Source organism: Cygnus olor, chromosome 1 (genome assembly GCF_009769625.2).
Source record: "Cygnus olor isolate bCygOlo1 chromosome 1, bCygOlo1.pri.v2, whole genome shotgun sequence".
NCBI lineage: Eukaryota > Metazoa > Chordata > Aves > Anseriformes > Anatidae > Cygnus > Cygnus olor.
This window is the reverse complement of record NC_049169.1, coordinates 182,248,474-182,272,204: the sequence shown is the minus strand read 5'-3', so window position 1 is coordinate 182,272,204 and position 23,731 is coordinate 182,248,474. Positions and strand designations below refer to the sequence as shown.

Here is a 23,731-nt window from a genome sequence, read left to right as displayed (position 1 = left end):
TGAGATGCTGAGTCGACAGCTGCCAAGCCAGAATGCAGAAGGTCTTCCTGAAGTCCTGCATCACGCCTAATAGCATCAGGCAAAAATGCTGGATATGCTGGCATGTCTCAAGTTATAATAGACATCTATCCTCAGGCAATGCAACTGAACCCTAAGTGTATGTGTTTTACAGGGAAAAAGGATACAGCATGGTTTAAAAGTCATGATTATTTCCGTGACACAACCATGAATTGCAAATATTGATCAAGGAAAAATTTATTTACAGAGATTTTTCAAATACAAACATAAAATAGCACATTTATATATATATTTTTTTACAAAAATGAATATTGAAATAATAAACATGGTACAGCACAATACAACATCAATGAGCTAAACATAACAGCGACAAAAATCTATGTCTGGAAGAAGTTTCCTGTCAGTCGTACATAACCAACAGAGTTCTACAGTACTGTAAGTGGAATTTTCAATGGACAGAAAAACGTCCATTTACTGCACTTCATAAAAGTACTATAGGCAAAGGCTACATATGCCAAGTTATTATGTTGCATTTTTTGTAATAATGCTGAAAACGCAGAGGCTTAATAAAAGATCTATAGGGCTGAATAAGCAGTGGCTAAATGTTTGGGGAAGAGAAATGTGTAGAGAATATACAAAATACTGAAATACTGATAAAGTGGCTTATTGGTCCTTTTATTAAGTTTAATGTATAGATTAAAAAGTGTTGTAACACTGAATTTTAAACCACCAAAAAGAAGTTAAAAAATAAAAAATAAAAGGAAAAGAAAGAAGAATCGCACCAAAAAGGTTTCCTCTCTACTCATTTTGTGCCATGGTCATCATCTGTGTGTGTGTGTGTGCTTTCAGGAACACCATGCTGAAGGGACCACCAGGTACTACCCCAGGCCTCCAGCACCATCTTCTCACCAATCCCTCAATTAATTGCTGCACGCAGAATGTCACAATTTGCCAAAATGGAGCTTTCCTTGCTTACACAGTCATGTATTTGTGGAGTAGACCACAGGTGCGCTCTGGTGAAGAAGCCCTTCCCCATCCAGCCTGGTGGGGTGGCTTTGGTCCACAGTCCACCCCGTTCCCCAGGGCTCCCAGCACCACCCACCATCCCTCCCTGCACCATTTCAGAGTGAAAGCACTTAAAAATTTCCTTTTTGTTGTCATTGTCGTCCAGAAGGCGCCTGCAAGCCCCTCATGCTCCTGGCGGCGGCCCGTGCCCTGGGCCGCTCAGTAGGGGTACTGCTTCTGCTTCTTGCCCGAGAAGCAGGCCAGCCAGGTGCACACCAGCATGGCTGCGGCTGCGCCCCCGCCTGTGCAGTAGTAGGCCCAGCCAATTTCGCAGGTCCCTGCAAGGGAAACAGAGAGCGACATTATAGGGAAAGCAGAGGTTGTTGTTTCCAAAAATATGTCAGCAGTGGAGAAGGCACCCCTTGGCCTGCCAAGGCCAAAGAGAGCCTGTGGCACCATTTTCCACAGCAGCTGCTGTCAGAAGAGGGCTTTCTCTTTTTCTCCTTCTCCAGACAGCTTTTGAGGGTTTATTTGTTTGTTCCAGGAGTACACCCAGTGCCACTGCATGTCATACAAGATGGGGCCCGGCTCCCTTCAGGAGGAACTGGGTGGATCCACCTCTGCCATCACTCAAACTGAACTCAACTGCAAGCCATCAAGTGACAAGGACAATCATGTCCCACTCCCGTTGGCATAAATCCTGACCAGGCCACATTGAAATGCCTTCTTTTATTGCTTTGCCCCTGCAACCAAAACGTCGAGGAAGGCAAGGCAGAGAATTATTTAGGAGCTATTTTCTCTCCCTAAATCTCTGCTCTAGTGGTATGCATTTACTGACCAAATAAATGAGCTACCAGACCTCTAAGCATATATTCGGGATGTGTGGGTTCATCTGTGATGGAGATGCTCCTGCCTGTGTAGTCACACAGTGAGAAGGGGCTTTGAAAACTGCTTTCCAAGAAGACTGATTTGGGGCGGCATCAGAAGCAGCACAGCTATACCTGCCATGCCATGCTCCACAATCCCGTGCATTAGGACCATATGGCAGATGTCTCCATCTGGCAGAGCACGAGATGGCGTAAGAGACAGAGCAGGACACTGGATTTTCAAGAGGTGAAATAGAGGCTCTCTAGGGCAAAGGAGCACAGGGACTTCTATGACAGTGGAATCTACAAGTCCTGCCTCTTACGTACCCTGCCAGTAGGGTCAGCAGGCAGTGTGCACGCAGAGCAGTGACGGAGACATCAGCACTCCAATGGTATCATAACAGTATAGGACTAATAATGACAGCAAAATGGTTGTGTGCTGGTGCAGTGGAAGTTAAGATCCCAGTGGATCCCAGTACTTTCACAAGTTGCCACCACAAGCAGAAGAGGCGTAAGAACTGATCCTTAACTCCCACTAAGGTCAGAGTGCCAGTGAGCACAAGGTTTAATTAAAGTGCAAAAAGAGAGACACTTCCTTATCCCTACCCAATGTTTCCACCCATTACTTAAAACTTCACAGATCTTTAATTCAATGTGTTTTAATAGTGTCACAACAATATAGCCTTGAATGCATTCAAAGGCCTCGGTATAGGTACGGAGCCAAAGTCATCACCAGTGAATAGTGTTGGGGAATCCCACAGTGAACCATAAAGTCATTGCTCCCCTTCCAGGCACTACTGTGCCTGCAGTAGATGAGATGATCACAAAAACAACAGCTACTGAAGAGACTAAGCCTCCTTGCAGAGCTCTCAGAAAATAAAAAGGTGACTGCTGTTACTCCTCAGAATTTCAGTCCATCTCAAAAGTCACTTTCACTTTGGCTGCACCATGTTGGTCATTTTGATTTTGACTGCTTGGGACTCATTACAACTGAAGTTCTCCTTCTCCAACTGAAGTGTCCCCATCTTGGGTGACATCTCCCTGCTTTGAACAGTGAGTGCTCTCAGTAAGGTACAAGCAGCAATACAACACCTCTTTTCCACCCTCTGGAAAAAGCAGAAAAATCCATTCTCCTCCCCTCCAGAGAACAGGAGGTGACAACAGTTTCCAGCTAGAAAAAGCTGAAACAGGTGGCACGTCCATACTCTGTCCTAATGGTGTGCTCTAGGGTCAGGCTTTGGGTCAGGCAATTATCAAGTCTGCTAATCCTGCCTTAGGCACAAGATGCACAAGATGTCTGTACACCCCAACATGTCAAAAGCATTAGCATGCCTGAAGGCAAACAGCACGTCCATTGACTGTCTGCAGGATACTGGCAGCCTTGTAAAGAGATGTCAGTGGGAAGCAACGCTTATATTCGTGGCTGCTCTGAAGACCTCAGGATGACACCACAGCATGCAGTATACTGCATCTTTTCTTCAAAAGTATCAATTTTTTTATTAAAATGAAAGGTCGAATGAACAAAAATCCTGACATGACCGGAGGACTTCAGGAGCTGAGACCTTGGTTTGGGCTCATTAGTGTCTCTCTGCTGCAGTAGAGAGATTTATTTGCTTTTGTAATCTTGTTATGCTCTGTATATCGACACCATTTTTGGCTCCATTACATAAGACCACACAAAGAGTCTGACTTCCTACAGAGAAGACCATCAGAAACCACAGGGAGCCGCCAAGTGCCTGACAATGTCTCTGACACTGATCCTTATCTGACTGCACAGCAGCTCCTAGACAAACCTGTCTAGAACAATTCATTTGCCTGTACACACAAATCTATGACTTATGTTGAGAATTTCAAAACCAGAATTAAGTAGATACTGTATGTCTAAATCCATTGGGCTGCTTTGAAAATGATAGTATTTATACTAGAGTGGGAGGTGCTAAAGCATTTCTTTTGATACTATGGAATCCACCTGATAGGTTTTTTTGAATGGCTAGGTATTCTAAAACTACTAAAGACTTGTAGTGGCAGCTTGAAAAATTAAATCTTTCTCATCATGATGCTTCCAAGTAGAGAAAATAAATGTTAAAACGCTACTTTAAAAATAGTTTAAAGATTTGCCTGCTTGCATTGCCCAAAGCTGTGACCTATATGGAACAGAATGAAGTAAATTTCACCTTTTGCATGGTGTTATTTCAACTTCTGTGCAGAAACCATGGGAGAAGGGGAAAGAGCACCTGATACATATTAAGAAGAAAGAAAGAACTGTTAAGTCAGTGTCAGAGGTGTGCCAACAAATACAACATGCACATTTCAGTCTTGAATGAGGAGAATAACATTTATTTCTCCATACCATGCTCCATTTACCCTAAGGACCACTGTCCTACTTAGTGCTCTAAGGCATGGCAGGCAGCCCCTTGATCTAACAAATGCAATGTAGTTCACAAGTGTGAGCTGGGTCAAGATGAACAAATGCAAGAACAGGAGAGTGCAGAACAATGGATGAAAGAGTAGGGAGCCTGACCTTAGAGCAATAATAACATAGCAATAAACCTGGCCATTATTTCCAGCCTGTGTCAGGAGCAATGGGAGGCCTCAGACAAAACAGTTTGATCTGTACTTGGATGACGCTGAGCAGAACAGCATTTCAAGCTATTGTGCTGAATAAGAACCTGCAGCAGGGAAGGTGTCTGAGGGTATAGGATTTAGCCATACTTTTCATTTTAAGTATAGCTAAGTCCTAAGTTCATAGCTAAGTATAGCTATAAGACCAGAGAGAATCCATTTCAAAGGTACCTGTTGAATGATTGTCTACACTGCTAGCCACATGTCAAACTGAAATAATGGTACCCCTTTTATAACTCTGTATTGCACAAGGAAAAAAAAATAAATTTGAAGTTAATTTTTCTGATCTGGTATTCTCATTTTAATATGTGTATGAGCTATATTAATCCACGGTACCCTAAAGAAAGTTGGTTGTCAATAACTGGGTAATTGAACTGCAATTTAAATTGCAGAATTACTTTTGTTTCACTGTGATATTAAATTCTCAATTTATAAGAAACATGAAGATTTATAAAAAGCAGGGTTGATGAGTAATTAAATGTAGCACAAAATGAGAAGAAATACACCTATAGAAATGTTTTATCATAGAGAAGATAGACTTTGCTTTCTAACTTCATATTTTTACAAATATTGTAATAACAGGTGGTAACAGGTGCTGTAGAAGAACCCTTTCTCATGTTCAGCTTTTATTTCACTGACATCAGTGGGACTAGTCATGTATTCAGAAGCAAGCAGATGGTTATGCGCCTTGTAGAACTGGGCTTAAATTTGACCATCAAGTAGGGCATTTTGCCTTCATAGAGCCCATCATATTAAATGTTAGAAACATTACATTGCAGTTTCCCATTTTCCTTATTTATGTCAAATCTGTAAAATGAAAAGCAAGACTACCTGATAGAATTAAAACAATTAAGTGAAAACTTGTCAATTTTCACGCAAACACAAAAGCTGTTGTTTTCCTCAAGGGAGCACAGGAATACATATATACGTGTCGAAGTGTGCCAGTCTGCTGGGGGGTGTGGAGAGGCATGCAAGAATGTGTACATGTTCTTGCTCATAAGATTGCTGGATCTGGTTTCACGCCAAAGTAAATTCCCCACCAGCTCAAGTACTCTTCTAGCTGATAGAGATGATGTGCCCACGGCAGCTTCCTTCTCTGCACAGAAGTGGTGTTGCTTTTAACGAAACAGTCTTTACCTAACAGGTATGGAGGAGAAGTTGTGGCTTCAGTTCTTTTTAGTTCTGGATCTTTTTTGGGGGGAAAGGTGGGCGGAGAGGAGAGAGGAAGGCAGGGAGGAGAGCATAAATAATTGGAGCACTTGCCTTCTGGTTACTCAGCGAAGCAGGACTGTCCAAGTCAGCTCAGGTAAATTTGTAGCTGGCCAGTAAGAACTCTGTTCTCACATTTGGTTTTACTGGGATTGGCAGTAAAAGAGTGTCAGGATTAACTCTGAAATCAGAGAATCACAGGTCTCACAGCTATAGGGCTGGGTGGCCACTTTCCAAGCAAATAAAAGGAGGCAAGAGTGGCAACATTATGTCCCTCTCCTTTATAAAAGGACTGAAAGAAATTGCAGCCCCCCAGGTTAAAGGACAAAAGCAAGGTGAATGAGGACAGTACCAAAAAAAGACTCAACAGAAAGGAGTCCCATAGAATATGACAGTACTTGCTACATTCAAAGAAGTCAAAGAATAAGAAAGGTTAGTTTTGCAGTGATGGATGAGCTTATTAGAAAACACTTCTATGCCTTGTCCTGATTTCTAAGGTAATCTTCAAGGCTGTGATATGTGTCCCCTAGTTCCCTCTCACGCTCCAAAATATAAGACAAATAAAGATTAAGACAAATCTGGGAGTGAGTGAACTTTGGCAACAGAAACTCTGTGGCTATTTGATCTCTTGTGGAGCTGTGCCAGGATCTAGTTGCCGAAACAGAGTTTTACCGGGATTTCTACTCCTGATAACTTATAAAAAACACATAGTTATCAAGGTCCTGGAAATAACATATGATGTTCATCTAAAATAACTACTAATTGACACTTATCCAGAATATGAAAGTGTCTTGGATGCAAATTTGTTAATTGCAAGACTTAGTTTCTTAAATATTTGCACCTTCTTTGCTGTTAATGTTAAGACTATCCTGAGCGTGCAGACTGCCAGTATTTGGCAGACTCTATAATCATTTAACCCTAGCTACAGCCTCTTTTCCAAGATGAAGAAAAAAGGTTTTTAGAACTACCCAGGCTGAAGAATACAAATGATACAGCTTTAAAAATAAAACCTACAATTCTTTCTTGCAAAAGCCTGTGCAGGAACTCTAATTAACAGCTTCATATGAGAGTCCAGTACTACAGGGGAATGTGAATTCATGTAATCAATGAGGGTGTTGGAAAAAGTAATCAGTGAAGAAAGCAAGGAATGTGATGTTAAGGAATATACAGGGATTTGGAGATGTGAAAGCCACAAATGAATGTAAAAGATAATCAGCTAATTAATAAGAAGGCATGATTATTTTGAAACAAAGCCAAGATAAATTAAATAGTTGAAGAATCTTTTTTTTTTTTCTTGACACAGTTACACAATGAAAAACCATCATGTGAAATCAGCTACAAAAGCAGGAAAAGAAGTCAAAACTTGGAATGCATCCAGAAAGGATTAAAGTAGTTTCATGAAACAAAGAAAGTGCACTATGTAAGGTAAAAATGCAGCTGAACAAATAGTTTAATATGCAATAATGAATTTGGCGAAGGTTTTTTCTCTCTGTCTGTTGTATGGATAGGACTTTCTCAAGGTCTTTTAAAAAATATATTCTTTCCTTCACATGTACAGATCAAGCTATTTTGCTTAATTATAATTGGTCAAGTCAGTTGCATGGGCATTTTGGTATGTAATTAAATGCACGGTGTCTCATAAAGTCCAGAAGTGTAAAAATGGCAAAGGAAATGACAACTTTGAAATTCTCCAGCTCTGCTGTTTGCAGACACTCCCATGGCTAAATCTCCCTTTCTTTGGAGGATTGCATGATTTTGTTTAATCAAAACTCAAATTTGCTGCATGAATGTAAGGTGGAACAATGGAAGAGGAACCGATACCTCCTCCAATACCTCTTCAATGCTTCGCTGAAGAGCGAACTTCAAGCTATTTTAAAGACCTAGTGTATGAGATCCCCTGCAACACTGTCCTCAGGGACAAAGAAGCTGAACAGAGCTGGCAACTCTTTAAGGATGTTTTCCTTAGAGCACAAGAACTGTCCATCCCTCTGGGTAAAAAAGCAGGCACGGAGGGCAGAGAACCAGCACGGCTGAGCAAGGACCTGCTGGTCTGACTGAGGTATAACGTGGAAATGCACAGGCAGTGAAAGCAGGGACACATGGCCTGGGAAGAGCACAGGGATGCTGTCCGGGTGTGCAGGATGGAGGCAGGAAAGCCTCTACTCTGCCCTTGTGTGGCTCCACTTGGAGCTCTGCGTCCAGGTCTGGGACTCCCAGCACAAGAAGGATGTGGGGCTGTTAGAATGGGTCCAGAGGAGGGCCAAAAAGATGCTCAGAGGGCTGGAGCACCTCTCCTATGAAGAAAGGTTGAGAGAGCTGGGGTTGTTCAGCCTGGAAAAGGTTCCGGGGTGACCTCATTGCAGCTTTTCAATACTTAAAGGGGGCTTACAAAAAGATGGAGAGCGACTTTTTGCTCAGGCAGGCAATGACAGGACAAGGGGGAATGGTTTTAAACTACAAAAGGGGAGATTTAGATTAGAGGTTAGGAGGAAAATCTTCACTCAGAGGGTGAGGCACTGGCACAGGTTGCACAGGGAAGCTGTGGATGCCCCATCCCTGGAGGTGTTCAAGGCCAGGCTGGATGGGGCTTTGGGCAACCTGGTCTGGTGGGAGATGTCCCTGCCCATGGCAGGGGAGCTGGAACCAGGTGATCTTTAAGGTCCCTTCCAACCCGAGCCATTCTATGATTCTATGATCTTGTGACAATTACAACGCTCAAAATCTCAAGAGAAAAATAGCTCATGTCCTGGTAACGAGGAGCTCTCCTAGCTCACTGGAAGGAGTAAGCAGTAAGCTCACTTACTGCAGGAAGTTATATTAATTTCAACTCTCTTTGGACATCCACAGTGCAGAAATCCACACTGGACCACTTCTCCAGATTCCCTCAGGAGACAAAGTGGAGTTATAAAGTGTGATGTATTTCATCTTAAGGTAGTCATCTAAGGTACATATGGTGGACCCTGCCCTGGCAGCACCTATATTTAAATTCCTTTAACTATGAAGGGATCCCAAATAACTACTTCGGTTGCCCTTTTCAAGCAATAAGAAGCAGCAGGTACTTGCTCCCAGGTGGTCTGAGTCCCCACCTGTAAGTTCCTGCTTGTCTCCATTGACTCCAGAGGGTCCCTGCATGGTCTGACTCAGGCCCTTAGGTTAGACAGAATACATGTGGACCTTGACATAATCACGAGAGGCTTACAAAGAATTAAGAATAGAAGATAGCTGGGTAGCACCAGAGAGGAAAAGTTCCTTGATGAAACACTTTCTTTACTAGCACGTAGGCTGACTCATTCATTTATCTGAGAACTCAGCAGTTGTAGCTTAGGCAAGCTTACAAAAACTGCACTCAGCCACAGTCAAAAAACTTAACTGGTAAAATCTCGGAGTTGTTTGCAGAGAATCTGTGAACAAAAGAACCTGGCTTTGTCAGACAGACCGCTCATAAAAATACAGCTTTGAAGCCCTTGCCTTTAATAAGATTCTAATAAATTGTCATACCCTCTAAACACTTTTCTTGATAGTGTTGGCACTGTATGTCAACACTCAGCCAGATGCTGAAATGATGCCACCTAAGGCCAATTAACTAGTTGACAAAGCTTTTTTTTTTTTTTTTATTTCACTGCTTTCTGAGTTGTTGGTTTTTTTTTATGTTGTTGTTTTAGTAACTGCACTGTTTGCTTTTAAAGATCATTTACTCAAATATTTCTATAGCAAAAAACAATTATCAAGTTAACAGTTCTGTTTAAGATATTTCAAAGCCTCTATAAGTGGCAAAAGAGAACCTTAATAATAACATTTTCTGGAAACAAATAGCCCTGCCTGCACTGAGAAGCTTCTGAGAACTTTTGAGGACAATTCAGCTTCTTGTTTAGTTCAAGATGGGAGCCAGCCTTTTAACTTTTTTAGCTTACTCTCCAGACAGCCACTCAGGCCAGGAGAGCCTTTTCATAGCAGTTCAAAGACAGACCACCACGGAGGGCAAGCAAAGGTGCGTGTTTGGAGCCATCTGCCTGGGTTGCTTTGGTTGCTGCTGCAGCCGTGCCCCAGGCCTAGGATGTCCCTGTGCGTGATGGGCAGCAACTGAGCATGACAGCTGGAGAACATGAAATAACTGGAGAGGATCTAGTAGGACTTGCAGAAGAAAGAGGGAAGGGGATGTTCCCAGCCTTGGAAGGATGGCATGAACTCAAACAAGCACAGAATTCATTTCAGGCAGGCTGTGGCAGCAGCACCCAGGTGGGTAGGCAGGGCATGGCGTGCCTACAGCCACACCTGAGTCGTGCAAGCCCTTGCTGCCAGATCTGCAATTTTCACTGCCTTTATTAGCAAAGAAAAGCATCACAAAACTCAAAGATGAACCCCAAAGGTAGGTATGCACACCAAGCTGTTTCTGTGGGATGCTCCTTAGCACAAATGATCACCCAGCGGGGAAAAAAAAAAAAAAAAAAAAAAAAAAAAAAGGGCTGAGGCAGGACACACACAACATAAAAAAGTAATATCTCACAAAAAGGAGTAGGACATAAAATATTCTGGAGCACTAATCACCCAGGCTGAGCCCTGGCTGCCCGAGTATGCTGTATCCCCTGAAAGGAAGAGAATCTTTTTCAACGTAGTTAAACTTTAAAATTGGAGTTCATCTTAAATATAGTGTCTTCATTCTTTCAGGTTAATAAGGTAAGTGCATAATATCATTTCATACATCTGATGGTAGGGGAGTGGCAGCTGGAGGTGAGATGAAATTTCCTAGGGCACCTAAAATGGCATGAGTCATCTACGTTTAGACAAATGAATCTCACTCTAGATAAGCATTTTGCTGTTCAGGCATTTAGGTGTTGGTCTTGTGTTGCTGTTTTACCAGATGCCAACCAAGGCTTGATTTTGTGAATTAAACTGAACATGTCCTGTCCTCTCCAACACTTTCTGTGGGATTTAGCTGCCTCCACACCCATCACAACTGAGATAAGCATGCAACAACTGAGCAGCCTCTGCATATGCGTCTAGGGAAATTGATGGCCTAAAATGAAGTCTTATTGAGTTTAGACATTCAAAGCCAATTATAATGTAAACACACATATACACCCACATTGTCCTTTAAAAAAATGTGCAAGTTCAGAAGTTTTCTTCACACAGTTAAGTTTTGCAAAATATGCGTTCCTTTGCAAATATCTGGTGCAGTCTTACTTTAAGGCAGGTCCCCTCACTTTAATGAATTTCCTGCTCAAAAAAAAACAACCAAACAAACAAAAACCTAATTTTTCAGCTGTTATTCTTGGGTGGTACACTTAGGAATGAAAACAAGCCAAGGTATTAGTACCTCGAGCTTGGCAAAATTGAATGTGTGCTATATGATATGCTTATAATGATGGTTGTTTTGGGGAAATTGCTTGCTAATTCCTTTTGCAGACCACAGGATTGTGCACACCCCCCAGTCAGCAGCTCTGTACTGCTGAGCCTGACATGCCACATCAGTGATGTCCTGCATGGGCTCACAGGTGACTCTTGGGTGTAAATAATGCAGCATAACAATAACAGTTTGCACGGTGACAAGAGATTACAATTGCAATCCTTCCTTAGACGTTTGGTAGAAGAGAAAGGTAGTCACTTAGCATGTGCACTGGTAGTTTATAACTCCAGGCTCTACCTAAGGTAACAATAATTAGACAAAGGACTTTCACTCAGTCACTGACCAAACAATTAGGTTGGTTTTAAACAGTAACATCTTTCTTCTCACCCCTATTTACTAATATTGCCCTCCTTCTAGGAGTTACCACTCGAAAAACGTCACCAGAGGACTTCTCTGGCTCATAGTCTGATGGTTTGGTGGGAACTCAGCTCCACCCAGGATCCAAACTGGGATGCCACAGTATGGAGCACTGCCTCCACACAGGTCCCACCAAATGCTGGGGAGCTGGGAGTCACAAGCAGAGGTGCACAACAGAGACCCGCGAACAACACGACCTCAACCCTGCTGCAACAAAATTTGACAGAGGTCGTTTGTCAAAGTCCTAATTTATCACTGTGTTTTTTCATGTTGGCAAAAACAGATTGCTTGAGATGAGCAGACAGCAGGTCCTTCTACAGGTGCACCAGTCTATTTAGAGGTTACTCCCCATCCTCATTAGCAAAACAGCTCATCTATTGAACGTGATTTAATCAACAAATGGGGTTGTCTTTGGCACAGTATCTTCAACTGAAGAATGAGTCCTCTTTGTAGAGATCGAGTTGTACAAATGCTTTCATTTGATTGAAAAAAAAAATCAGACCAATTAAATACACAAATGTTTAAGTAAACCATTTGGACGTAGTTCACTTAATAAAAAAACAAATATCCAATTTTAAAGAGAGCAGCAAACCTCTGGGCATTTCACAATGTCAGCTCAGGTTTTCTAGAAGACAATAACCTAATCCACTTACATGTAAATGAAAGGCATGGTTATTTTTCCTGCAGCCTTTTTAAATATTGCTTTGGAATTTACACAGAAATGTGTGTTTGATGGGGGCGGAGGACAAGGGTCCCCTCTTCACAATCTGGGCTATTTCAGCACTATTTGGAGAGCCTATTAGTCTAATGCCTTTTCAGAGTGCCTGAAGACACAGAGAAGCATTTCTTATCTAGCACACCCACTAAGGATTAGGCTTTTTATGGGTTCTTAGCATTGCTATTTATTTCTTCTATCTAGTTATGAGCATATAACAGACTTTTTTTTTGTCTTGTTTTGTTAAAGCCATTTTCATTTAATTGCTAATTTTGGAATATTTCTGGTTAGCACAATATTTCAGATAGCACAATTCAGCTGCTTCTCAATTGAGTCCTTGCAGTCCCTCCTCTGCACCTGCCTCTTGCCCTTCTCATTCTCCTGTGATGTACACGCAGCTCCTGGTTTTTCTTTTCTACATCCAATGTCAACCTTTTTTTTTCATCTTATCTTTTGAAGGTCCCCAGAAAATCTTACTAGCTGCTGAAGCCCTACCTTTGCTGGCTCTGTGGTCAACCCTGGTAAGCTTTGATTTTTACTAACACACGTGCTGTCCAAGGCCCACCTCGTCCGTGCTGCACCAGCTGCTCTGCCATCCTTGAAGAGGAGGCTGAAGCTGTCTCGTGTTCAGCATCCCTCTGCTTTGAGAGTAACCACATGCACCAAATCAGGCTTCTGTTGCCGTCCTTTCTAGCACCCCTGGCAGCAGGAGGAGCAGGACCAGCACTCCCATCGCCACCATTTACCCCATCAGCAAATCAGCCCAGGGTTTACAGCAGCTCAGTTTTCCTAAGGGAAGATTTTGAATGCAATGCGTGTATGTGTGGTTCTTGAGGCAACTTGTTTCACAGACTCAGGAATAGAAAGCATATCATTGTGGCTTAATCAGATTAAATATTCAAATGAAAGAAATAATTACTAAAATTTGTCTTGAGAGTTGGTGAGATTAAGTCTTTGAAACATCATTTTTGGTCTGCAGGCTATAATGAGTAAACCAATCTCTAATGATGCAGAAACAACTAGAGGGTTTGGGTTATCATCAACCAAAAGATATTTATCGAACAAGATGAGCAGCATGGCTATTAAACAGACTTTGGACAGTACCGCTTCTTCACAAATGACCTTGGTAACACAGCACCAACCAAGCACTGACGTTACCTTAAAAAAATCAAAGCCACACATTTAAATTCACTGCTGGTGTATGTGGAAAATAAATGTTTTAGTGACAGAGCTGCCTGGTGAAAATCACTGCAGCAGATTTCAGCTCTCATTATAATCTGTTAATGAATATGTTAACATACAATTCCTGCAGATCAGCATTGCCACCAAGTCTAGGCATGCACAGTACATGCCCTACACAGGTCCAGAAATAAAACAGGAGTACACACCTTCACAGTTAATATAGTATGTTCCCTGCTCATGTTCCTTATGTGTACCTAGATGGAAAGCTGAAATCTTTCACATGGGTTTCTTCACTGCCTTTAATGGTAAAATGACTCAATTTAGGCAAACAAATTACTCAAGAAGCAGGTGTTGAAGGTGGTCTCGGAGACTGCTTTGTGAACACAACTGTTTAGGGTTACAGTTTGTAGCTGCCTAAGTAACGCCCTCAAGGAGTTCACACTGGCGTGAGACCCACCTTCTCACGGGTTTTCAGAGAAATAACCTGGAAAGGTAACCCTTTTCTGCACTCTGGGGAGAGTGGTGAGTGAAGCCGGGGAAGGGGCAAGTTATCAGGAGGCATAGGCAGGTGTCATGGGAGCAAGTTTTCCATACTTCATTGAAAACAAAATTAAATATTAATAGCTCAAAAGGATATTGAAGTTCAGAATAACAAGGTAAAGCTACTAGGGCACATTACACACCCCCTGAGCAACACCATTAAGGAGATGCTGGTAACATCATCAGTGGCAGTGGTATAGATAGGTGTTGCTGTTGGTAATGAGAATTTCTGGTCCCATGCCAGAGCAAATGCACTTCAGTACACCACAGGAATAATGTAAGGGAGGGTGACCTGGAGCACCTCTTCCAAGTGTATATATATATATTTATATATATTTGAAGCTATTTGTGCAACCCTTTACCTTTTGATCTCAACTGATTTGAAAATCATAGAATCATAGAATTGTTTGGGTTGGAAGGGACCTTGAAGGTCATCTAGTTCCACCAAATAGAAGAAACATCTCTGAGTTAGAAACAAAAACCCTTGCTCCTGAAGCCTGACAGAAATATCGGGACAAAATAAAAAGACAATGCAGTAGGATTGCATTTAACCCCAGGAGACCATTTTTGTCCATTGTTCTTTGCACTGTGATTACTGCCAGGCTTCCATGAGCTGTCCACACAAAGCTATGGAAAGAGTTTCTGACAGTAATCACAAGGCTTAGCTTGCAGGGTCTCAAACGGAGAGATGTGTGTATGCCTTCCTGGGAGCTGGAGCTCAGTGTGTAAAGAGCTAGGATGATCAGTTTCTCTTGCTCCTGCAGGAGGATTGCGGATCCCTCTCTTCCTCGAGTGACACAGGACCAGAGAGTACTTACAGAGCAGGATAGCAGCAGCTGCATCCATCCTTCTCGCTAACCAAGGACTTGCATGTTCATTCAATCAGATCCTGATCATTCACATTGCTTGCTCCTTAGCTCCCCGCTTGGCCTCTGTTTTCTATCACCCCAATGAGCTCTCTACAAGATCCTCACCCCATGCTGTGTGGGTGTGAGCCCAGCTTCACTGCATCCTTGGCTCTTATTTAGCTCAGTGCAAACATCACCAGTAAGACCAGTTGCTTGCTGCAGAAAAGGCTGTCATAGGGAGCAAATGTTATTTACCAGATTCTCGAGGTTGTGAGTAAGCAAAACCATATTTCTAAGCTTTGTATTGAAGGCCATATGCATAACCATATTCCTAAGCTTTGTATTGAAGGCCATATGCCAGACTGCAGAGACAGCTAACTGCTCTTAATGTGAATTGCCCCAACCCGTGACATGATGTCTTTGATCTGTCCCTGTCCAGATCTCTACAGATGTTAACTCACTGATCACAAGACTATTAAATCTGATGTCTTAAATGTAAATATACATATATAAATTTCTTCATTTATTTTACAATATTTTGCTGGAAAATATTTCCAGAAAGCCTGAAGTCCCCTGCCTTAGCACCACGTCAGACACATGCAGTATGAATACCCTACAGCACACAACTGGGCTGCTCCTCCAAGCCTGCGCTCGTCTCTTTTGCTTTCATGGACAACAAACAGAAGAGCATAATGTCCCTGAGATGCTCTGATGATGACTTACCCAATTCAAACTGGTTGGAAAGGTTACCACAGGTTTGTTTGACTTCTTCACTGTCCCAGCCAAGAGGATAGAGAGCACAACCAGAGCCAATCAACAAACCTACGAGAGAACAGAAAATAGAAGTTTACACAAGCTGCCCCTTCGGAATCCCAGATTTGAAACAAAACAAACAAACAAACAAACAAACAAAAAACACTCTTTTTGTCCCGAGAACAGTAGGAAATCATTTGGACTTGTACTGCTTTAACCTGCTACATGGTTTTACAGCTGGTCAGTGTGCTGGAGGCAGCCTTGGCGATGCAGCATCAGATGCCAACCTCAGCTTCTGTCTGAGAGCTTTTAAACTCCCCTCATCTCTGCAGAACTGTTGCATACACTGCTTGGAAAACTCGACACGGGGTTAAACAGAAGCTGTGTTAATCACAGCATTTAAAAGCTGATTGCTTCTGATTAATTAAAACAACAATCAACCAGAGTTTATCGTGGTTCCAACAGGAGAAAGTGAACTGACAGTTGTGCTAATCCCTCGTTGTTTTCCTTTGTTTTTCACCCCTTCAAAAGTCAAGGAAGAGTCATTTCATGTCACCTGATCAATTCATACCACAGGTACATGCTGCACAAAGTTTTCTCACATCATTTCAGCAAAACAACCGAGCTCTTGAGCCATTCTACCTGTTATTGTGCTCAGCTTAACATTCGCAGCATGCTTTGCTTTTGCCAGTCCTCATGCTGTCCAGAACAGATGTGCTTCAGCTAAGTCTTTTCCTTCACAAGATCTTGCTGGGAATCACCCAACGGGACATGATTATTTTGTAGAAGTGGCATTTTTATGATATTGCATTCTCAGCTGTCACTGCAGCAGCAGCCAAAAAGCAGGTGTAGCTGGCAAAGATCTTTCTGTTATTATTTTTTTTTTTAACAAGGACAGCCTAAAGAGAATAGTTGAATGTGTGCTAAATCATTTAATTTTACCTCCTTTGTGTCGGATCTTATTTATACAACTGGAAGTGAGTCACTATGTAGATAACAGCCTGGGTGCACCTCATACTTTGCAGGATGAAGAAGCAGACATTTCCTCAGAAAGTTTGCAGCATGGGTTATCAGTGGTGCCTTTTACCTGTTAGGTAGACTGGGACAGGGTTTCAAGCCCTACAACCACAGCTGTCTGGCTTTGTGCAAGTCCTTTGTCACACCACCTCACTTTTCCTCTCTTGACAATCGGAATAAAGACAATGTGCTCCCTGGCAGAGCTCTTCTGGTGGTATGCTCCTAGTGCAGTAAAGCCCTGGATGTGGTGACAGAGGCACTGGGGATGTCACACCAGTCTCACAGGAGTCCTGCGTGTGATTCTGACTCAGGGCCTGGACGTATCTGTACATTTCTACAGTCTCTATCCTCACGATATCTATGCTTTTCATCTTGCTGATGCTCCAGTAAGATATAGAAATCATGTTATTATTTTCTTGACTCACTTAAAGACATAAAGAAGCCCTATCCCATGTTTCTCCTGATGTTTGATGCTCTTAGCATCTTAGCTGTTAGCAGAGGAACTCAGCAGCTCCTCCAGGCCTACCTGTCCCTGGCTAGGCCCAATATTAGAACTTCCCCCAGTAAATTCAAATTTCTTCCTGCTACTCAAGTCTACTCCTTCCTTTCCTCACTCAGCAGACTCTGCCTGCTCCTCTCTCCATATCTACGTGACATAATAGAAAAGAAATTCTGGAGGCAGGCCCCTCACAGATGTTACAGTGACCCACAGCTGTAAAGGCAGAAAAGCAATTAAGGGCACATGAATGCTAGGCATTTTCAGAACTTCACCTGACCTGGATATGGTTGCTTTTAATGTCCTCACTAGCAGCATTCACGGTATCATCTGATTTTTTTTCCACGGGGCTGCAGAGCTGACAGCAGCTGGTAGGATCCATGTAAACGAGAGTGCCTTACACTTAAATTCTCTGAAAGGATGTTTCTCAGACAAGAGAACTTCAGCCAAAACTCAGTCTATATTTGTCAACGACTGCTTAAGATTCTTGAAAAAAATTCTCACGTGAACTGTTAAAGCAAGAAGGGCACTGTGAAACAATCAGAGCATGGGGTGGGGCAGGACACTGTGGGGCAAGGAGAAACTTCACCATTGATGATACGAAAGGCTGGGGAAGGGAGGATAAGCACCCAGGCACCAGAGACAGTCTCACAGGGTGATGGAGCCCTGGCCAGCCCTGTTGTCTGGTTTCAATCAGCTTGGGTCCCAGCCCTCACAAATGCTTGAAGGGCTGCATTGAGAGGGGCAGGGAGGTGTGTGCAGGGGTAGGAGGGCAGGCCAAAGGAGAGCAGCTGGAGCAGCAGCCAGCCCTTCTGCACAAATAGGTCCTGGGAAAGCCTTCTGCACCGCCCTTCCAGGAGAGCACAACAGCAGCACTGCAGCCAAGTGAAAGGACTATTAGCATGACAATGCTGCCCCTCCAAACCCAGAACAAGCTCTTGCTCAGCACTTGCCAATTACTCTCCTCAGGTGGCAAGAGCCTCTGGTGCGCCCTGCATTCACAGAGGGCTGTTTGTTTTCAGCTCCCTTTGAGTTTTGTTGCAGCAATAGGTTGTTGCTTGTTGGTTGTTTTTTTTTATTTTACTTGTTTATTTATTTTCCCACGAATATCATTCACAACACTTTCCTCTGCCACCCTCCAGAGCACATCCTCTTCCAAACACCTCGTACCGATTCACTCCGTCTGCCCCCAATGCTACATTAGATACAGAGGCTGCAGGCCTTGGCTACCAGACCTCAGCCAGGCCTCTTCACCCCCGTTTCATAACCTCTCTCCCTTTTCTGTATGTACATCTTTGTAAACTCAAAGTCCTGTTTCAGTCAAAACAAATTTTGGGGGTCAGGCTTTGCCACTTTTTAAACCTATGGGTTCTTAAAGTACCTCATATGAGAGTGTCTGGACTTGAATTAAAATCTAGCCTCTACTTTGGTCTAAAATGCAATTATTACTGATTGATAAAAATAATTACTATTAGAAATAATCCTAGATTTCCTTGTTTCTTTCACATAACCAGGAAACTCTTATATACTCTACAGAGTAACAGCCTCGAATGTAAGCTTTGTTTAGGCACAGACATAATGTCTAGCCCTGTTCTCTGATCAAGTCATTTAAATCTTGAGAAATTAAATTAGGGGATGGTTGAGAATGTACTAGGAGAATAGAATCAGGACCTTTTTTGTACTAAAACCCCAGAGATACAGTTAAAAATACATTAGTAGTCCAATATACTATAATGTTAAGTTGCTCCAAAGAAGCAACTTCATTCCCATGTGGGTAATTATCCTCAAAGCCAGCCCATACTGTTTAATAACCAGAGTAATTACTGTCTAATAACCCACTGCCTCACCACTACCTGTGCCTCCCAGAAACGAATAAACCCAATACAGACAAAATAGCGTGCTATGTCAGAAAAACTCCCTGTAACGGGGACAACTGCTTTTCCAGTTGAGTACGCAATTTGGCAGGGCTGAAGTTTCTTTCATGGAGCGCAATGCTGGTGTCTCCACGGACCCCTCTACCAAGAACCCATTTCTGACTGACCAAGGACAGCAGGAGCAGAGCAGTTAACACCGTCCCAAGAGACTGTAAGGTCCAAGTAGGACTAGCATTGCCTGGGCGCCAAGCTTGTGGTGTGGTCCCCAGGTGCAAGGGGCAGCATGCTTACATGCTAAGGTCAAGGTAGAAAGCCATGGGCAAACACACGCTCCATTTAGCAACCACAAAAACTGCCAGAGGGGGCTGCCAGGAGCACAGTGCCACATCGCCATCGGGCAAAAAGGCTTGCACCTACTGGCCAGAGATACCCAGTGGTCACAATTCCTAAAGCTGTCATTTTGACATCTCTTTTGATCTGTTTTTCAGTTGGTTTTGATTCACCTTCAAACATTTCCTGCAGTGGCACAGATAGGCTGGTATGGATTTAAGTCTATTGACAAAGCAGTTGTGTTCCTGGTTCTTCTCACAGAAAGGGTGAGGGCCAAGCTCATGGACCTACCTTCAGTGCATTTCCACTAAGACTTAGAGCCCAGTAGTCATTAGACTTTAAAATTTCACAAGTTTTGCCTTCTACCCTGTGGCACGTATATATGCATGATTGTGTGTGATGGTGCAGGATCTGTCCCGTTGCTTTCAGCAGGATTCTGCATGACTGCAACAGGGCTAGTACCACCACAGTCTGCATGGGCAGCAAAGTTGGGAACTGGCACTTCAGCTCCCTTATTTTGTGCAGTAAGTGTGAGGTGTGCCTCAAAGCCCATGATGTTAACAGGACTTGGACAAAAGCCCTCAGCCCCCTCCTCCCCCTCCAGTCAATCTACTCATGCTTGTAAGCAACTCAGTGTGTGGATCCAGACCCTGGAAAAGCAAAAAGACTGCACACTATTATCTCTAATAATTCATACATGTGCTCTCATCCTGTCTGTTTAATCACAGAGAACGTAGATTCCATGGAACAGCTGAAGCCTTCATTTAAGTAAGTTAAATACAAAGGCCACAGACCCAACAGAAAACCTTAAGCTCATTTTGCTGCTTCAGTAGAGAGAGGTGGCTGGTTTAGCTCAAGAGTCACATCCCGGCCTGCCCTACAGTTAATGTATTTAGCTAGCTACTCTACCAAGGGCACCACACCCATCTTTACAGCTGCTTAAAATGCTTAGGATGCCTATAACATTCCTTGAGAAAGGGAAAAAAAAACCACAGTGCTGTAATTACCATCATCTGTCATCTTCCATTATCCACTTCAGTCATTAAAAGAAATAGAAAGGGGAAGGAAATGTGCAGGTTCCTAAATGGCTGCTTCAAAAAGGGGTGGCAGCTTTGAGGTGCTGATTGCTGGGATGGGGCCAGTGGGCAGCAGAGGTGCTGGTGGCACATGGCTGCTGTTTGGGATGCTGCACCATGTGCCATGGGAGGTGTGGGCACTGTCCCAGACCACCTCTTCCGGAGCAGTTCTGCATTCAGCATTGAAAAGGGCTTCTTGCCCTGTGCTGAGCCTGAGGAGCCATGAAACACTGTTGTTGCAAGCGTCATGACTTAAACACAGCCAACTTTGGCTACGCAAAGCTGGAATTAAGAGCTTGGCTTCAATGTTTAAGAGTCCCACCTAGCCACTTGGTTCTTTTTATAGTCCATGCAGGGAGTTGGATACTTCCAAAAAGCAAGCTAAGAGCAGCCTATGTGCTAGGTGAAGAGCTGCCCAGACCTTCTCAACACAAAACACTGGACCTGCTTTCAAAAACCCTGAGCCAGTGGTTACCCCCACGGCAGCTGTTGTGAACCTGCAGCAGCACAAGCCCTGCCACCCCTCCTGGCTGACTGCACTGACCTTATACAAGCAGCACACCACAACTCCCTGCGGCTGTGGCATCCCCAGGTCCTACAGGTTGTGACACCACAAACGAGGGGAGGGGATACCTCAGTAATAAACTACCCAGAGTGATCCTCATCCACCCCACTGCCCTCCCCATCACTCTTGCTGCAGGTGTAACGCACGGTTGTACTTTAGCAACACTTAGTATCTGAAAGATGATCTTGTTTGTCCGGAGGTGTGATTGAAAATAATTGCATCTAGCAGGTTCTGCACGCAGCTGATGCTGCTGAGCAGGGGGTGGTAGGGAAGGGGCAGTAATTATATTAGTGGTTTGGCACAGATGGAGGTTTCATCTTTGAAGTGATAAAGGCGTGATTTGTGGATTGTAGCAATCCGCTTCCTCCAAGAGGTAAATATCAACCACTATTAATAACCCCAGGAACAGCAATTCTCAAACAATAGGTAGAGAAGGATTAATATAACAAGAGACATAACCAGATTTTTCTACATCACTGGGCTCAGTAAGGCCAACAGCGATCAGGAAAAGCCAATGCACAAAAACTGAAGGTTGCAATTCCCTGTGGTGGGCAGTCCTCAGCCTGCTTCTGTGGCTTGAATAGGAGCCTCCACCCAACGATGTGCTTCAATAACCCTTGCAGGCATCACACCATAAATAATTGTCTGTAATTCTCATAACAGTCCATAGCTAGCAAGTCTTGGTTTACAGGCTCAGCTCTTCCTCTCTCTTCTTGAAGTCATAGTGTGCCCAATTGTTTCATGGCTCTTTTCTGTTTTGTTGCCAGCCCATTTGATCATTGTGTCCCCAAAATCTGTTAAAATAAAGCCAAACCTTCCCCAGTGTCCTTCCTTCTCCCTTGCATAGTATAAACCTAAATGCATGATTCAGACAAATCTGATGGGAAAACCCATCAGTTTGGTCAATAAAGAGAGGTCGTGATGGCAGTAAGTGGGGCACTTAGCATTGGACTTAGCCTCAAAGTCTTGCCGCTAGAAAATGCATTTTCAAATGGGAACAGAACCAATAATGGTTTTCCTTTATTCTGGCCTTTTTAAGTGTCTGCAATGCTTTTCGGATGGACACTGGAAACTGTATTCCTCATTGTACATCCCAGCTACAGTTATACCCTACCAACATAGCCAGAGGGACTGCCTAGGTACCAGGAAGGACCTCTGTGGGCAGCAGGCAGGGACGGTCTGCCTGGCTGTGGCCTCCTGGGAAGCCTTTTGCACCTGGAAGGAGCCCAGGGCCACTGGGAAAACACACTGAATTTGCACCTAGAAACAAACAACAAAAAAAAAAGAATGGATCAAGCTTGATCCATGCACTGCTGAGAGAAAATAACAGAACTGAATGCTGCCTGTTGTGCAGTTCCTTTCTAGTGGGAAAAAAAAATCTTTAAAATATGTTCCTCCTTTCTTTCCTCTTCTCTTCTACTTTCTCCCCTTTCTCTGACCAAAAAGAAACCTTGGATTTTTTTTTTTTTTCCCCTAGGCATCTCTAATGAATGCCGCTCATATCTGACAGATATTCAAGCCATCTGGAGAAGCTGACAGACAATAATTTGGAAGTCAACCCTTTCAAGACCATTTTAATGATGATTTTTCCTTTCACATCTTTCCTCTATTAAGCTGGTCTGAATCTTCAAGGATGATAGAAAGTTTTCACACTCCCATCTGTCACTTGAAGGTATAGTAATATCTACAAGCAAAACAAAACCAATTTTTAGATGAGGCACAGACTTTGACTGTCTGGTTCTCATGATTTAAAAACTCTTCTCACCATTTACCTGCTATACAAGTGAGCCTGCAGTGTAAAAGTAAAATTGAGCTGGCACATGAAGATTATCTGCTGCTTTGAGATGTACTTTAGCCAATAAACAATGGGGTTTGAAAGGGATTGGATAAAAACCATGATGTGAAATACTTCATTTTCCCTCTTCAAGGTCACACTCCTACTGCATCTCTTGACATCATCCCTCTGTCCTTTTGTTTTTCTGTTGTGCCATTAGACAAAAGTAATTATATCAGTCCCTTCCACTACTGCTCAGTATATGTTCTCCAGGAAATTCAGGCATGCACCTGACCTGGGCTTTTAGCATGTTTAAGCCTGAGATCTAAACTTTGGGCAGCAGTTCTCTGCCAAATCAGTAGTCACTGAACATAGGGCATTTAACCGGTTCCTTGAGGCTGAATGGAAAGTGCGTATGTTGAGAGAGGTACAATTGCATAATATGAGAATAACCACAATAAGGGAGTCACTTCTCTGTGTGCAAAACACGACGAAACATAAGAACAACAGAAATCCCATAGAACAGAGTCCTACAACAGGTGTTGCAGCTGCCTGCCAGCTGCCATCACACGGCACAGCAAGGAGCTGTGGTGCTAACTAGTGGCACCACCTACCTGATCAAAGGTGGTGGGCTCGTTACTAGAGGTGCTTCAGGCTTGGAGGGGGAAAGCCTCACCCAGCGATGCTGTGCTGCTACCCACCAGGTAGCAGAGTAATGGCCGTGTCTGCTTTATTTGTCCCTTCATTTATTTAAAACAATGCTGAAGATTTCAGAAAGTGAGAGTCGGGGACAGGAATAAGCCAAAAGAAATGGAGAAGTGGGAAGAGTAGAGAAATCACAGATCTGCTAATAAACAGAAGTGAATTAGTAAGAGCCATTTGATAAAAGCGCAAGTGGCAGCACTGTGACAGCTGCTGCCATGGAAAGGAAAGATCCAGCTCCACTTTCAAAGCCATTCAAAATCAGTGCTGGCACAGGGAAATCCAGGAGGCTGCAGCTCCCACCACTTCCAACCACTGAAAATCACCCCTGGAAGAACTTGTAGCTGGATTTTATAAAGCAGCAGGACTCATATCCCA

General features: G+C 43.2%; 1 protein-coding gene across 1 annotated transcript in view; it reads right to left on the bottom strand.

Moving 5' to 3' along the window:
- Positions 1–239: 239 nt before the first annotated feature.
- The window catches only part of LHFPL6 (LHFPL tetraspan subfamily member 6), a 138,232-nt gene continuing 114,740 nt past the window's right edge, over positions 240–23,731 (bottom strand). Inside the window, exons 3-4 of the mRNA XM_040543243.1 lie at positions 15,490–15,588; positions 240–1,361 (exon numbers count right to left, since the gene is read on the bottom strand). Of these exons, the coding sequence (XP_040399177.1) occupies positions 1,243–1,361; positions 15,490–15,588 (218 nt within the window). The 3' untranslated portion in view covers positions 240–1,242. The remainder of the gene's footprint in view (positions 1,362–15,489; positions 15,589–23,731) is intronic.